The sequence below is a fragment of the Ciconia boyciana genome, chromosome 6 (assembly GCF_034638445.1).
Source record: "Ciconia boyciana chromosome 6, ASM3463844v1, whole genome shotgun sequence".
Classification (NCBI taxonomy): Eukaryota; Metazoa; Chordata; class Aves; order Ciconiiformes; family Ciconiidae; genus Ciconia; species Ciconia boyciana.
In genome coordinates this window covers 54,379,790-54,394,189 of record NC_132939.1, presented here as the reverse complement: position 1 = coordinate 54,394,189, position 14,400 = coordinate 54,379,790, and the positions used below count along the sequence as shown (strand labels likewise).

The window sequence follows — 14,400 nt, the reverse complement described above, 5'->3', positions numbered from 1 at the left end:
CGGGCACGTGACCGGCGGGCGGGGCGGGGCCGGCGGGCGGGCTGAGCGCGCGCCGCGCGGGGCTTGGGCGGCGGCGGCGCGATGGAGCTGGTGGCGGAGCTGAGGGGCCGCGACGGGCAGACGCGGTCGGTGCGGGTGCCGTGCCCGGCGGAGGAGGGCGAGGGCGGGCAGCTGCGCGGCCTGCGGCGGGCCCTGGCCGAGCTGCAGGAGCGGGTGGTGGAGCTGCTGGCGCCCCTGGTGCAGGAGGAGAGAGAGGCGGCGGGCGGCGGCGGCGGCGGGCCGCGCGGTGAGTGGCGGCGGGCGGCCGGCCGGCCGGCGGGGGCCCGGGCGGGAGCGCGGCGAGGGGGCTCCGCCGCCGCCGTCCCGCGCCGCTCATCCGCGCCCCGCTTGGCTCCTGCAGGTGATGTCGAGGATGACGACGAGGAGGAGGAGGATGAAGGCGAAGACGAAAACAACATCGACGCGAACGCGAGCGGCGATGACCCACCTCCAAAGCGGACGAAAGTGCAGCAGCCCTGACGGTGGCGTCCGGTACCGGGTTCAGGCCTAGAGAGGGACACTCCAGCTGTACCGACTGCAGGCGTCCCCGGGCGCGGTGCCCCGGGCGGGGTAGGCCGCTCTGGCCGGGCGGGCGCCTGCCTCTCTTCTGCTCGTGTTTTAAAAGTGAAATGTCGATCTCGACGCTATTTTAATGCGGAAGCCTTAACGAAAGGATGCACCGTGGTGTTAGCAGCGTGTTGCTTACAGGGTACCCGTGTTACGCTGAGAAGAATTTTTAGTAAACTAGTTGACAAATATAAAAACTTCTCACAAGTCTTCTGACTGCTACATTTTTAATGACTTTTTCCAAGTCATAGTATTTCTTCATGTGACTTAAACTTTTGAAGTAAATAAAATGTGGAAAGAGCTATTTTGTCAGATGTGATCTTAAAATGGTACAAGACAACTTTTATTTGTATGGAGAGAAAGCAATACAAGACCACTACAGTACTCAAAATTAAAAAATACCTGTAGGACTGTGTCCATTCCTGAACAGTCCTGCGAGAGTCCTGTCCAGGCCTACAATGGAAGATTATTTTTGCCTATCATCTAAAAGGTTTATTTTAGTCACCCATCAATCAAGTATCTTCCTGGAAAAGGCCATAGACAAAGTAGATTGAAAGAGTCTTGGTTTCAAAAATCCTCAGGTTTTGTGACATCCAGGAAAGTGACAAGTCAGTGTGACTTTGATAATTATCTTTAATATTCCACAATTCAAAACGTGCTGTCTGTCCTAAGCCTGTCCAAATGTTCTTTTTTCCTCTCGGTTTTTCATGCAGTAGTCAGTCTTTATATACTTTCTTCCATCACTGAGTTTTATCCAGGTTGATTTTTAGGCTTGTTTGGTAGCTAAGTCAAATAAAGGGAACATCACAGCTTAATATTCTGCCTATGCAGAACTCCCAACATTATCTGAAGTAAGAAAAAAGAAGAGCAGAGTGATTTTTGAGATGCTTTTTAGAAACAAAACTTATAGTAGAAACTCGGGGAAATGTAGTAGGGTTCTATGCTAGTTGCTATCGTTTATTTTAGAGGGGGAGACTATAAATATTTGACTAACACCTATGAGCACATTTTGTGTAGCAGTTCTTGGCTGTATGAATCGGCATAACACAGTCCCTCTGCTGAGAGGTAGCTTGTGCTTTCTTTGATGATAATGCAGCATGTGGAATGTGATTAAGGTAACAGGTGCTTCTTGCAAGGGGGAAGTCGTCAATGCTTTAATTCCCGGTTTAATTCCCAATGTTACTTTAATTTCCGGTTTTTGTTTGGTGCATGCTTCTATGAACAGGCATAAAACGTTCTTGATAGCCAGGCCATAGAGCTTACTGTGGAGCCCGAGAGTCTTCTCTAGCAGAAATGAACTGACTGATTTAATAGTGTGAAAAGCATTTTTTTTTCACTTTCATGTGTTCCGCTGGCATAGTTTGTTTATGTATTATGGAAACTGAGCAACTCTCGAGACTTGTGTATGGAGGACAAAGTATCGGAATAAATGATGAGTTATGAGCACAATATTTTCTGCATTCGTTTGAAACGGGGGGTGGAAAAGAGGTCCAGTAAATATATTTTGGGTATCTTTATGTATTCTTACTCTAAGAAATTCACACACCCATTATTCCGTGAGCAGATATGACAGAGGCATAACTGAGGAGAAAAGACCAACTCTGAAGCCTAGGGAGCTTTAGTTGCTGAGGACCTTGGGTGAGAGAAAATCACACAAATTAATTCTGATCTCTTGCCAGGCTGCAAAATCTTAAAAGTGGTAACATGCTTACAGTGTTTTATGGTAGATAATTTATTGGAGGAAGTGGCTTATCAAAATGGCAAAGGCAACACAGTACAAAAAAACTAGCCTGATAAATGTGTCAGTAGGGCTCCTTCATGTGACCTGTGCTAAAGCGATGACATCTTTTATGAGCTCTGTTCTGCAGCTTCGGAAGCTTGTTGTAGAGCTACATCGGAGAGCAGTGTTCTCCCCCTCACCCCCCCACCCCCCCCCCGACTACAGTCCTAAACACTCCAACAGTGGTGTGAACTGTGGGGTGGCTAAGAAGCACCATTTAACCTTAGCCATGAATTTGTGGCCTTTATATATAAACTTTGTGTGAATAGTGCACTGGCACGTCACAGGCTGAAAACCTCTGGTCTAAAGCAACAAACCCTAACTTTACTAGTGTGGGAGTAAATGCAGGTAATACTCTGGTAATGGGATACTTCTGTTTTCTGTCAACCTGGACACAGTAGCACGCTGCACCTGAGCTCCAGAAGATATCAATGAGCATTGGGTCAAGAACAACCACTCAAGTTTTTGCCCTTAAAGAATCATTTCTAATCCTTATTGTGGCCACAAAAATTTTTGAACAACAAAAAGGGTACTGGAGCTTCATGGGGCCTTATATAACTGTAAACCATAGGTTTGCTTGTGACAGAAGTGCCCTAACACAACAGAGAACGTCATTTTTCTGAGAGTTGCTGCAAGGTAACTAGGCACAAAGCTTTAGTGTGATTTTTTTTCTTCCTTTTCCCCTTCCATATCTGTTTCAGGACCTACCCTACAGCTCTGTTCTGAACCCCTTCTGGGGAGCCCCTTTCTCCCCCAGAAGGACTGCCATCTCCCACTTCCCGTACTGTCCTTCTAGCCAAACAACTGGGAAAAGGTACAGGCAGCAACAGAGAGAACCAGCTGGTGTTGCTCACTGGTTGTGGCACCCTTTTTCCAAGCAACCGAGTCAGCCAAGTCAGTGAAGCGTACGGATTTTTCCATGGCTGTGGGAAAGGCTCCAAAATTTTCTGAAGACGGAAAAACTTAAGGTTTATGTGTGTGGAGAATATAGCAACAGTCTGCAATGACTTTTACAAAGCTGTCCAAGAATTCATACAAAAGATTTTACCAAGCTTTATGCATGCCATGAGTCAACTGTGGCCCCTGCATTTTAGGTAGAGTAGATAAGCCTTGATGGAAGAAAGATGGCATACTCTTCATCTCAGAGATGTGCTAGTCCTTTTGTACCTTAACCAAACTTCAGGCTGGCACAGAACAAGCCCAGTTCACCACCTCTGTGCTGTTTAGTATCATTTGTATGTCTTACTAATATAACTTAGTTTTACTAGCCAGAGGGGGCTAGATGGATTTCCTTACCGATAAAGGGGGAGAATGCTGGTATGTTTCTATTGAATTAAAAGAGCTGAAGTGATACGAAATTAAATTCTTGGTAGTATTTAGATGAGAACCAACTACTTTTGCTAGTTGCAAAAAAGAACAGCAAAAATGTCAAAGCAAGTCTCCTTCATGTAGACTGGGATTGTATAACATACTCCATTGTTACTGCTTTGAAATACTGAATTTGCTGCTTCGAACAACTTTGAGGCTAAATTCACAAAGGCATTTAACAGGTAGCAGTGTTCTGTGTTTAAAATCACAAGTATGATATTTATTATGCACTTGGATGGTTCTGTGAGGGAAAGGGGGCAATCCCATTATGCCCAATAGTCAGGGCATTGTCTAAAAGTGCAAGGCCTTTCCTAGTTCCTAGGAGAGAGATTCATTCTGATAATTTTCATTAAAAGGCTTTGAATGCAATTCACCCATTGTGGCCCCTGTGCAATTCCCATTCATTCTAACTTAAAAGTTAATTTATACACAAGCTACTACAGATATCAGATTCTCTCTAAAATACACAGTAATCTGACAGTTAGGACATAACAATTTATCATGGGGCTTCATATATGGTAAGTAGGTTAACACTCAGCAGTGTAAACTGAGCAGTGGTTTTGGGCACATCCACTAACCAAAATTTACTGGGCTAGTCATGGGCTTTGAGGACTGAGAGTTGAGCAGAAGTACCTTCTTGTGGCTGCAGCATGTTCTTTCTTTCCAGAAGAAACCTGTACCATAGGGCTAGCTTTAAGGAGAGCTAAGATGAGTCAGTTCTTACAAATTAACTACCTGATAAAGTTATTAAACTGCTTTCATGCATTAGGTCATATGAAGAAAAGAGGTTCTCATCCAAGACTGGCATATGAAAAGCAGCATTTTTTAGAAACTAATAGAATAATAAACTACAGAGCATCCTTTTAAGAAGACAATGGACCAGGCAAGAGATAATAAGGGGAGTTAATAGGTATCCTGCACAAACTGCAAAGTTTTGTTCCAAGGATAAGTCAATCCTCATATTTTTAATTAAAAAAGAAATCAAGCTTGCAGTTCTACTTTGCTGCTGGAAGAAACATGCATCATAAAGAACACATTTTATTGCAACTTACTTCTATCCAAGTTTGAAGGGCTGGAGCCTGAAGTTATGCTCTTCATTGGACCTGCTCTCCCACAGGAGGAAGTGAAGAACAAGCTCAGCAGCACTTAAAAAATGTGGCAGACATTTTCCTGAGATGGGAAGGGACTGTCAGGTGAAGGTCAAGTAGCTAATGAAACTAACACTCAGACTGCCCAAGACTGATGCTCAAGCAGTCTGACAAAGCTTTATCTTGTGACACAAACACAATAAAAAGAAATCCAGGGTAGGTGGCACAGAGTTGAATATTAATCAACCTTGTGTTACAGCTACTCACTTTCTTGGCAGAAAATTAAAGCTCTGAATGATTGCTAAGCTGGTAGAGGTTAGCAGTCTTCTGAGGACTTCATTACTGCCTCTGTTATTACAGCTTCTGCTTTAGGAAGCTCTTCAAGACCACGTCTGAGCTAACTAATTTTAAGTTAAAAGAGTATGAATAAAAATAGCTTTCCCACCCCTAAGTGGAAGTTGTAAGAATTCATCTTTTCTGCCCACTCAGTGAAAAGAACTAAATAGATTTGTGTGAGCAAGTTCTAGTATAAGCTAGTCTCACATCTTTTATTAAAGCAATTACTGTAGAAACAGATTTGCACTATTATGTGTCATTTACAATCAAGAACTAATTGAGAAGTACTGTAGTCTTTAAAGAGGTTGTAAAACTTCTTTGAGCTTGATTGTCCCAAAAGCTTGTAGATGATGTCAGTTTGTGTTACAGGCAGTTATCTTCTGTGACTGAGAACTAATTAGCCTTGACACTATCTACAAATCTTCAGGATAATCAAGCTTAAAGTTATTTCACTACTTCTTTTAAAAGATTACAGTAAAAACAATTTAATCATTAATTTTTGTAGTCTTTTATTTACTTACTCTGTGGGTAAGACTTCACCTGTTGATGTTCCACTGGTGCCAAAAATGCTGGAAGCACCAGCAGAGCTAGCTTTCCTCTTCTACTCCTATTGTCTAGTATTCCTACGCACTATGTTAATACTTTATACTAATTCTCTCCATTGCTGCTTTCTACCTCAAGCTCAAATCCTTACAGACATAGCGTTTGCTTGAATTAGATTGGGTGTCTTTCTGTAGTGAGTTGTAAAGCTCATGCTTGTCAACAGCTTTAATCCAAAAACGGGCTTCTGATGGAAAAGTCTACAAACACAAACCTCCGTTCTGTAAGTCACCGCTGTGCCCAGCACGTGCTCCACATCCAGACAGTTTGGCTCATCGCATCAGGCACACTGATGAATTTGCTAAAGGCTACATTCTTGCACAACAGAAACTTAGGCAGTTCTCCCTATCATTTTCTATTTTTGATGCTTCCTCTTATGTTGTTCTTTAAATAACACCATCTAGACACAACATGACTGCCCAGTTTAAAAACTACAGCATCAAGTTAAAAACATAGTCCAGCCAGAGTTATCTCCCTGTTACACAAAGGTAGAAAAATGACAAAGGAATTCAGTTTCATCCAGCCAGCCCCAAAACTTCAGGCTACAGACAAGTATTTAGGGCACAGAGCATGAAAGGACAACAAAAAAGATCAACCAAACATACACACTGAGGGAAGGACAGGAGAGTAAGCTATAGCAGCTATGTATGGGCATTAACAGACTTCTATTTATAAACATTGAAAAGTTTTTATTTTATAGATAAATAGGATGATGATTTTTAAAGTTAGGAAACAACACAACTTAAAAGCTCTGACTCCCAAAGATACCACAAGTCAGAGTTTATACTTTATTCTTATTCCAGCATATTAAGATGGCAGCTTCCTCCTTTTCATATTGCACTTAGAACTTAAAACCTTCTTGTAAAGGCTACATTGTTTTCAGGTCCTAGCACCAATGCTGGCATTTGAAACCAGTGCCTCAAAATATTTCCAAATGCAAACAGAAAGTTTAAGGTGTTGTAACTGCCATGCTTAAACACAGCAACACTGAAAATAACGTCCTCTTTCTGAAGCAAGAGAAAGCTGATATTCTCCAGGATTCCCTTAAAGTAGTCAGAAATGGATTAGCATTTGTGATGATTAGGTACTGACAATCACATACAATTGAAATTGATAATCACATATAATCAAGGCATTTAGTTCATAATTGTTTTGGGCCTACTGCTTTTAAAGAGTATATTTTGCACTGTTTTCACATTTGTAAGGTTACTTCCATCATGGCTGGCTCAAAATTTAGTTATTCTAAGAAGAAACAAAAAAGGACAAGAAGAAAGAACAGATTCAATATTATTGAAAATCCAGTAGTAAGAATTAAATGCTATGCCAAAATAGCACTGAAAAATAGACGTTGAAACTACGGTAAGAACTCTCAGTGGAATTTCAGTATGACTGAAGAAATTTGTATTCATTACAAGAATGAGAAGAAGGTATAGTCTTCAAATTTCTGGAAGAAATGTGGTTATCTGTCTTAGAACCTGTTTGTAGCATTCCCCCCAACCTAATACCAGTTAACTTTCCCAAATTCAAAGTTTTTCCTAATACATCAGTGCTCCCAGAACATGGTTTTGCATCACGTCCAGAGTGAAATTAGAATGGTAGCAAATTCCAATCACTTGTAATTTTATCAAAGGAGATTTCTATAGATAGAAGGAAACACAAATGAAGTTTTGTGCAGACTATAGGCCAACACCAGCATAAGCTGCTTTTGACGTCGTAGGAAGAGAGTTTAAAGCACCAACCTCCAGGCCTATGCCACTCCTTACTGCCTACCTACTACAATGCGGTACTGTTGTGGTCACTGGAAAGAAGTATGCTACCACAGAAAAAAAAAAAAGTACCTTTTTCCCCTTTAAAGGTTCGCAAAAACTTTATTCTTTGCTTCCTGTATTTATAACTAAACTTATTTTTAAAAAATACATTAAAAACCAGCACTGATGTAGATATTAATTACTTTTAAAAAAAAGAAAAAGCAAAGAATTGTGTTAAGTGCAGCTTTTATAATCATGTTCTGATTTTTTTTTCCTTTTACATTTACCACAAAAGAAGTATCTTTTCATTGATTTTACTCCAAGGGAAAACATAGGAAATCACTTTTTTTGCACAGAGGAGTAAAGTCATGGACCAGAAACTTATTTCCCCACAGGATGTTTCAGATGGAGTGTTGCAATTTTGCATCATTAAGGCAAAATGAGGAATTCTTCCATCAAGTGTCACATAGGGCTCTCCCACTCTGGCCATTCTGATAGACCCATATTTAAAAACCTTTGTAGTTACTTTTTTTTTTTTAAATAGAAAACAGTCACTCTCTTCATTGTTTAACAGTTTGAAAGAAAAGGCTCTTTGCAGCCTTCACTCAGAACTTCAGTCTTGTGATTAGATCAGGCATATGCAATTGCTTCAAAACAGCTATGGAAACTAGAAATTGAGCTAAGTGTCAATCAGTTGTAATCTACTGATCTGATTAGAGGCTTTCACAAATGTTTGATGACGATTGCAAATAACAGCCAAGCAGATAGGAATGATGCAATACCCAACAGTTTTGGGGTCAGCTCTTGTACAGGAATAGAGGAACAAGAACATCTGTAAATATGGTATTAAAAATATTATAGTCCACAGCCAAAAAGGCAAGGATAGCAGTCGTACTTTTAAGGAGTGCGTCCATGTGGTTCCTTCCTGTGGTTCCTTGGGGTGTTGCTGAATGTGCTCCAGTGCTAGTTTGTTGTAAGTCTCATTGATTTCAAAGACATAATAAAAAGCTGCAGCACTTGCTAATAAGTACAACCCCACACCAATCCATCCCATCCTCTGGCGGAAGTTCATCATTCTCCATGCTCTGCACCTGAAACAAAAGGCAAAGTATACATTCAGTACAGCTTGGAGAAAGAGGGGACACAGATGAAACTTGGTTTTCATAAGTTAACTTTTTATAACTTTTCATTACACGTTAGTAAAAACAGCACACGCATCCATTTCTGAAGACCTGAGTTCTCTCTAAATTAGAGAGAAATCATACTACTATGCCAGCAACAGGCTAATGGTAGTTACATACAATGCTCCATTGAAGGCTCTGGCTAGTTTAGGGCCTGCTAGCTATCAAGTTATACTAGGCTAAAGTCAAGTACTGAGTGAACAAAACAGAAGTCATGAATTGGATAAGTTACTTACGCCATCTGCCCTCAGTGTCTCTAGGTGCACGATGAGGATAATACAAGACTTTCTATAAATATTGAAAGTTTGTAAAGTTCTTTGACATCTGCAAGACAAACACACTGCTAGCCAACCAGTAACAGGAGCATCACTGCTTCTTTGCAGTGTAGCAACATCCAGTTTTATTAAGCTCTAGCTGAGTGCCCACCTATGAATCATATAAAGGGATGTTTCCAATTTGAACATGAGAAGATATGTAGTAAAGATATGTATTCGTACCTGTTTGCCCACATGAAGACACTATAAGCATGTTACTTGCACCTAACTGTATTTCTGCTCTACCTGTGTGAACAGTCGCAGTATGCCTTCTGGCGGAGTGGAGTTGAACATCTGTACTAGTAACTGACTCAGTGCAGAACAAATCAGACACCAGTCAACTGGCACTTTTCAGAAGAAGCACAAATTATTGAAGCACCAGACACTACTGGGCTCGATTTTAGCTGCTTTAAGATCTCCGGCTGGCTGGACAGGTCTAGGCGACTTGAAACACTCTTCAAACCAGTCACAAACACTCTAGCTGAAGTACCTTCACTCATACCAAGAAGTCATCATCACCTTCCCTCAAAATAGCCCTTGGGCAGGGAGAACCACCGCTTCACTGCAGCTGGTTAGAGTTCTCCTAACAAATATGCTTTTTCAGACTGTTGGGGTTTTACCTTTCCTACCTTTTTTAAGAGAGGGGTAAAATCAATTTATGCAGTAGTGTTTTAAGAAAATATATCAGACTTTAAAAATACTAGGCAGAAATACTTATTTAAGGATGATTTGTGCATACAAAACAATAATTATTAATGGAAGTATGAGACTGTTTACCATAATTGATAAAAAACCCACTACGCCTTTCTAAATCCCCCTTCCTGAGGCCAGATTAATCTGTCTGGTTAGCAATCTTGAAAGACTTCCCTGTTTTCTACATCTGAAGGATATCCTCAATCCTGACAGGATCTGATCAGGGTAGCCCTGGAGAAGTTGTTCTGGCCCTCACACTGCTGCATTTATGGTGGCTAAGATAGTCAAACATACAGTGACAGTTAATACACAAGAATGCCATTACTTATGTCTGTGACAGCTATTTGTTGTTTAGCTTATCCTTCTAGAAAACCTAACAGTATCTTTTCCTTTAATACACTTTTAGTAGGACAACCAAAAAATTTGGGTAAAAAGCTGTTAATCCACTGGGTAAAAACTTAAATTCCAGAGTCCATGTTTACCCAATAGCTAAGTCACTGGCTGTTTTTTCCATTAGTTAGGCATTTTAGAAACGGCCAACAAGTAGTCGCCTTCAGAGAAAATAAATCTTCAAAAGGAATGCACACATTGAAAGCATAAACACTATTAAAATTGCAGTAGATTTAAGAAGGTAAACATTAGTTGTTTTTTCTCCTGCTCTTGCTAGGCAGCAGTAGCCAGAAGAGGAGCCTTAGCTCTGGGTTACACCAAAAGAGGCAGAGATAACGCTCAGAGTTTTCTCATTCTTATTTTCCGCTTCGAGGCACTGTTTTTACTTGCAGCTTTCAGAGATACCCGCGATAGGTGTCTGAGTCGTCCACCGCCATTCCGCGGGTGCTCCGGGGCTCTCCTCCGGCAACAGGCCGCGCAAACCGGCCGCTCGCGACGCCCGCAGCGCTCAGCCGCCCCCGCGGGCGCTGGACCCGCGCCCCGGGCGAGAAGCGCTCCGCCGCAACGGCTCCTTCACTGACGCCGGCAGCCCCTTACCTTCCTCCAGCGGAGAAGGAGGGAGCGGGAGGGCGGCGGCAGGCGGCCCGCTCCCCTCAGCCCGCGCCGCCGCGCCGGGAGGCGGAGGGGCCCGCCGGCCCGCCACGCCGCTGCCGGCCCGCTGCCATCGCCGCCCGGCCACCGCTCCGGAACCGCGGCACTTCCGGCATGGGGAGAATCACTTCCGGTGCGCGCCCCTCTGCATCCGAGGCGGGGCGGGGCGGGGCGGGGCGAGGCGGATTGGCCGGCGGCCATCTTGGCCCGGGCCCGCGCCCCTCTGTGGCGTGTTGGCCTCGCCCAAAATGGTGGCCGATGCTTATGGTGGTTGCTCGTGTCCCTTATTCACCCTTCGGTTACCGCCAGCGCGGCTGAGGCTGCCGGCCCCGAGCCGCCGTCGTTTCAGCGCTAGTGCTGCTTCGTGCGGTGGTGGAGGAGAGGCCGGGTTCGGGCAGCCCAGCCGCAGCGCGGAGCGCCGGCCTCAGGCGTGCCTTGGTGGCCAGGCGCAGCACTCGCCTTTTCCCGCGCTGCCCGTTCGAGGGCGTTTGTTGTAATTGCGTAGGCATCGAGGAGAGGGGAAAAACAGTAGCGTTTTGACAGTTGGCTGCATTAGCCAGGTGTGATGTGTTGAGGGAAATACCAACGGAGGCTGTTATGTTGTGGAACAGTCTCCAACAACTGACATATGTACTTCAAAAACAGTATATGTTTATACATAAATATGTCTTACTGGTGTGTTTCTATTGAATTAAAATACTAGGAGATACGGTAGTGGGAAAAAGCCTTCAATGAAGCCAAAAGGTCATCTGACAAAATCTGATTTGGTCAGATGTGTGCAGTTCACTGACATACACCATGGTGATGTTTGGAAAGTTTGCTTGTGCAGAAGGTGTTTCAACATTTGTCTGAATTCAGTAACTGCTTAACACATAACTTCCTGTGCTAGTTAAAAGAACTCAGTAACTGCATAGCATTAGATGTAAAATGAAAACTTTTTACTCAATTGTTGTATCCTGGAATCATGAGAAAACTACTGGTTTCTCATACTGCTGCTGGGAGCTGTTTTAACTTCTTTCTGAATTGCTTCACAAATTGAGTCAACTGAGCGACATGGGTTTCAAATCCATTTGATTTCTTAAAACCTTGACTATTACTTTCCATTAGCGTTGGGAATGACTGACTCATGGGCAGTCAGCACTGAATTCTTGCCTCTAAAGTTATAGAGAAGCAGTGGCGGCCACAGTTCACATGCATCCAGCTATAGTTAAAAAGGAAGCTAAAAGAATTTTAAAAGGGATGTCACATAAGAAATGAAAGATGCTAAAGCAATGAAATTTTTTATTTGGGTGTAAATAAATATATACACATAGGATTTTCTGCCATTTTTCTTGGGGGATGTAGTAGGTGCTTGTGAGGCAGTATATAAAAGCTGCTGCAAAATTAAATTTATTATGGCTTAACCTGCTATGTTTGGTGTTTCAATGAAAAATGTTAGAAACTAGTGTCTTGGATTATATTCAGGCCAGCTGATGACTAAATGCACGGTGCTGCAGATGTCACTGGAGAAAAACGACACTGTTGAGAGCCCACAAAAGTCAGAAATAAGTTCCCTGGCACAGAGCAACTTCACCTTAAGCCATGCTTCTTTTTTTTTTTTCCCGCTTTGATGCTCATTCAACTAAAGGCTCAAAGAGTATCTCCTTGGCCCCTGTGAGGACACTAGATGGTGCTCAACACCACAGGCAAAGCCAACCTTTCGCAGGCCAGGTGAAACCCCAGCTCCCAGTTTAGAAGTTTTGCACTTTACTTCAGTTCAATGAGGATTTCATAATCTTTCGTGAAGTTTATTTTAAACTTCGTGAACTTTTAAATAAACTATTAGTGTAGTTCTGATGAAAGATGTAGGTATGAATAACTACATATAGCTAATTATTCCTGTGACACTGCTCTTGACTAAATGGCATTCTTTCCCTTCTTACAGGTGGTGAGGTCCTAGTTGATCTAGAAGTGAATATAGCTCCTGTATAGCTGAAAACCTTCTACTCAAGTATGGCTTTATTGCATTTTCTTATATTGCAGTTAGAGGTAATGATGGGAAATTGAATAGCTACCACATAGAGCCTATTTCCTTTAAAATATCAACCTAGATGTCAAAGAGAAGGGTTTCAGGCAGAATGAATATGTGACTGTGTGAATATATAGCTTGGCAATGGATACACATGCTAAGTGTAAAGCCTGCAGTTGCGCTTAAGATTCTGAAGAAAAAGGAATGAAATGTGGGGCTTATTCCTACTTAACAAGTCTCTCCTCTGAAGGGTTGGAGTTGGAAAGAGAGGATGGTTTAGGATTTAACCTGCTTCGTTTATGGGTCTTCTGTGTTAACCATAGGCCTGAAATTATGGTTATGAAGAGAAAGCTCTAAAAAATTTGTGGAGTTGTTATAGCAAACACAAGCTGCCTTTAAAAGCTAATGCATAACACCAGACAGAATGATTTGTAATATCTTTGGGCTAGATGTCAATTTGCATAAATTCAGTGTTATGCTTAACCTTTGGCATAGTATAGGAAGGGACACAGCAAATAGCTCAGCTGAGGGTTTGTTTAAGTTTTTTTATCAGTAGCCTTTGAGGGGGGAAAAAAACCCCAAAATTAGTGGAATAAGAAGCAACTATTCTCAGCTTTAGAGGGGTTTCAAGCTAAATTGCAGTCATCAGGGCTGGTAACAATAAGGGGGGACAATTCACACTCTCCATATTGAAATGGGGACATACACCTGGTGAGACTCAAAAGGGTAATATTCAGCTTGCAAGCAGGAGAAGATAGAAGTCTGTTGAATCAAAAGGAATTAATGTTTAATGTTCAGGTCTAGAATTAGAAAGTTAATGATGTAATTTTGAAGTGTTTAAAAAAAAGAAAAAATGAGTGTTGCACTTAGTTTTGACATGTGAGTTATTGTTGGGATTGTGAAAGTAAGTATAGAAATACTGGGTTTATTTTGAAGGTAAAACAGAAAAGCATTGGGAGCAGTGAGGGCTGGCTGCTCCATAAAGGGCAGGAGCCAAGCATGATAACACAGCTGATAGGGCAGAGTGTCACTGCCAGAGCTCAGTCCTACAGTACCTGAGCAAAGTGAGCAGTGCACACCAGATTCAGCCAAGAGTCCAGATCATCAGGCAAGCAACAAGGCAGGTCCAAGGTCAAGCTGGAAAGGCAGCCCACAGGTTAGGGTCAGATCCAGTGTGAATAACTAGGGTCAGACATAACCTAGTGGTAGCCAGGCAGGTCCAGACTGATAAAAAAAGACTGAGGTCAAGCTGCTAGGAAGTCACTCTGTAAGACCAGATGCAGATCAACATGGCTAGGCACAGTCATGGCTGAGATAGAGACCCCTAGTACTGCAACACAGCTCAGGTGTGGAGTGAAGGCCCAGGGCTCAGCTTAAATGGAGCTCCTGAGCCCAGGCATGGGGGGCAGGTGAAACTTGTTGGGGCTGTTCAGGCCTATTAGTGCACTCAGGGTCCTGACAAAGTACATAGGACAAATGAGGGCTGATAATAGGAAAGAGAAGGGTTAGTTGTAATCTTTGCATCAAACAAAGTTTTCATAACTTAGTATTAAATGAAGATCTTCACTGGGCTTAGATTTTGGCCAAAACAGAATAGCAAAGGTAGAAGACCTGAGATAATTACCAAACCAAAATTA

General features: G+C 42.5%; 2 protein-coding genes across 5 annotated transcripts; one reads left to right on the top strand and one right to left on the bottom strand.

Moving 5' to 3' along the window:
- Window positions 1-7: 7 nt before the first annotated feature.
- On the top strand, window positions 8-907 carry GON7 (GON7 subunit of KEOPS complex). Its single transcript, XM_072864271.1, has 2 exons — window positions 8-286; window positions 401-907. Exons 1-2 carry the CDS (start codon window positions 82-84, stop codon window positions 517-519), a joined length of 324 nt encoding a protein of 107 aa, XP_072720372.1. The 5' UTR covers window positions 8-81; the 3' UTR covers window positions 520-907.
- Window positions 908-6,424: 5,517 nt separating this feature from the next.
- LYSET (lysosomal enzyme trafficking factor) lies at window positions 6,425-10,890 on the bottom strand. Of its 4 annotated transcripts, none has more exons than XM_072865192.1 (3): window positions 10,702-10,890; window positions 8,944-9,031; window positions 6,426-8,617 (listed from the first exon to the last, which is right to left on the bottom strand). In XM_072865192.1, the coding sequence occupies exons 2-3, from the start codon at window positions 8,946-8,948 to the stop codon at window positions 8,206-8,208; spliced, it is 417 nt and encodes a 138-aa protein (XP_072721293.1). In that variant the 5' UTR covers window positions 8,949-9,031; window positions 10,702-10,890; the 3' UTR covers window positions 6,426-8,205. The 4 variants fall into 4 exon arrangements, with proteins under 4 accessions (XP_072721292.1, XP_072721293.1, XP_072721294.1 ...); XM_072865193.1 differs by lacking the exon at window positions 10,702-10,890 and adding an exon at window positions 10,510-10,674; XM_072865191.1 differs by lacking the exons at window positions 8,944-9,031; window positions 10,702-10,890 and adding an exon at window positions 10,510-10,695 and having other exon boundaries at window positions 6,425-8,617.
- Between the last annotated feature and the right edge of the window lie 3,510 nt (window positions 10,891-14,400).

Excerpts from the sequence above, each read along its gene's own strand:
- GON7 (XM_072864271.1), top strand. The coding sequence starts at position 82 with ATGGAGCTGGTGGCGGAGCTGAGGGGCCGCGACGGGCAGACGCGGTCG. Across the intron at positions 287-400 it reads CGGCGGCGGCGGGCCGCGCG|GTGATGTCGAGGATGACGAC; the intron begins GTGAGTGGCGGC and ends TGGCTCCTGCAG.
- LYSET (XM_072865191.1), bottom strand. The coding sequence starts at position 10,541 with ATGGCGGTGGACGACTCAGACACCTATCGCGG. Across the intron at positions 8,618-10,509 it reads GACTCAGACACCTATCGCGG|GTGCAGAGCATGGAGAATGA; the intron begins GTATCTCTGAAA and ends CTTTTGTTTCAG.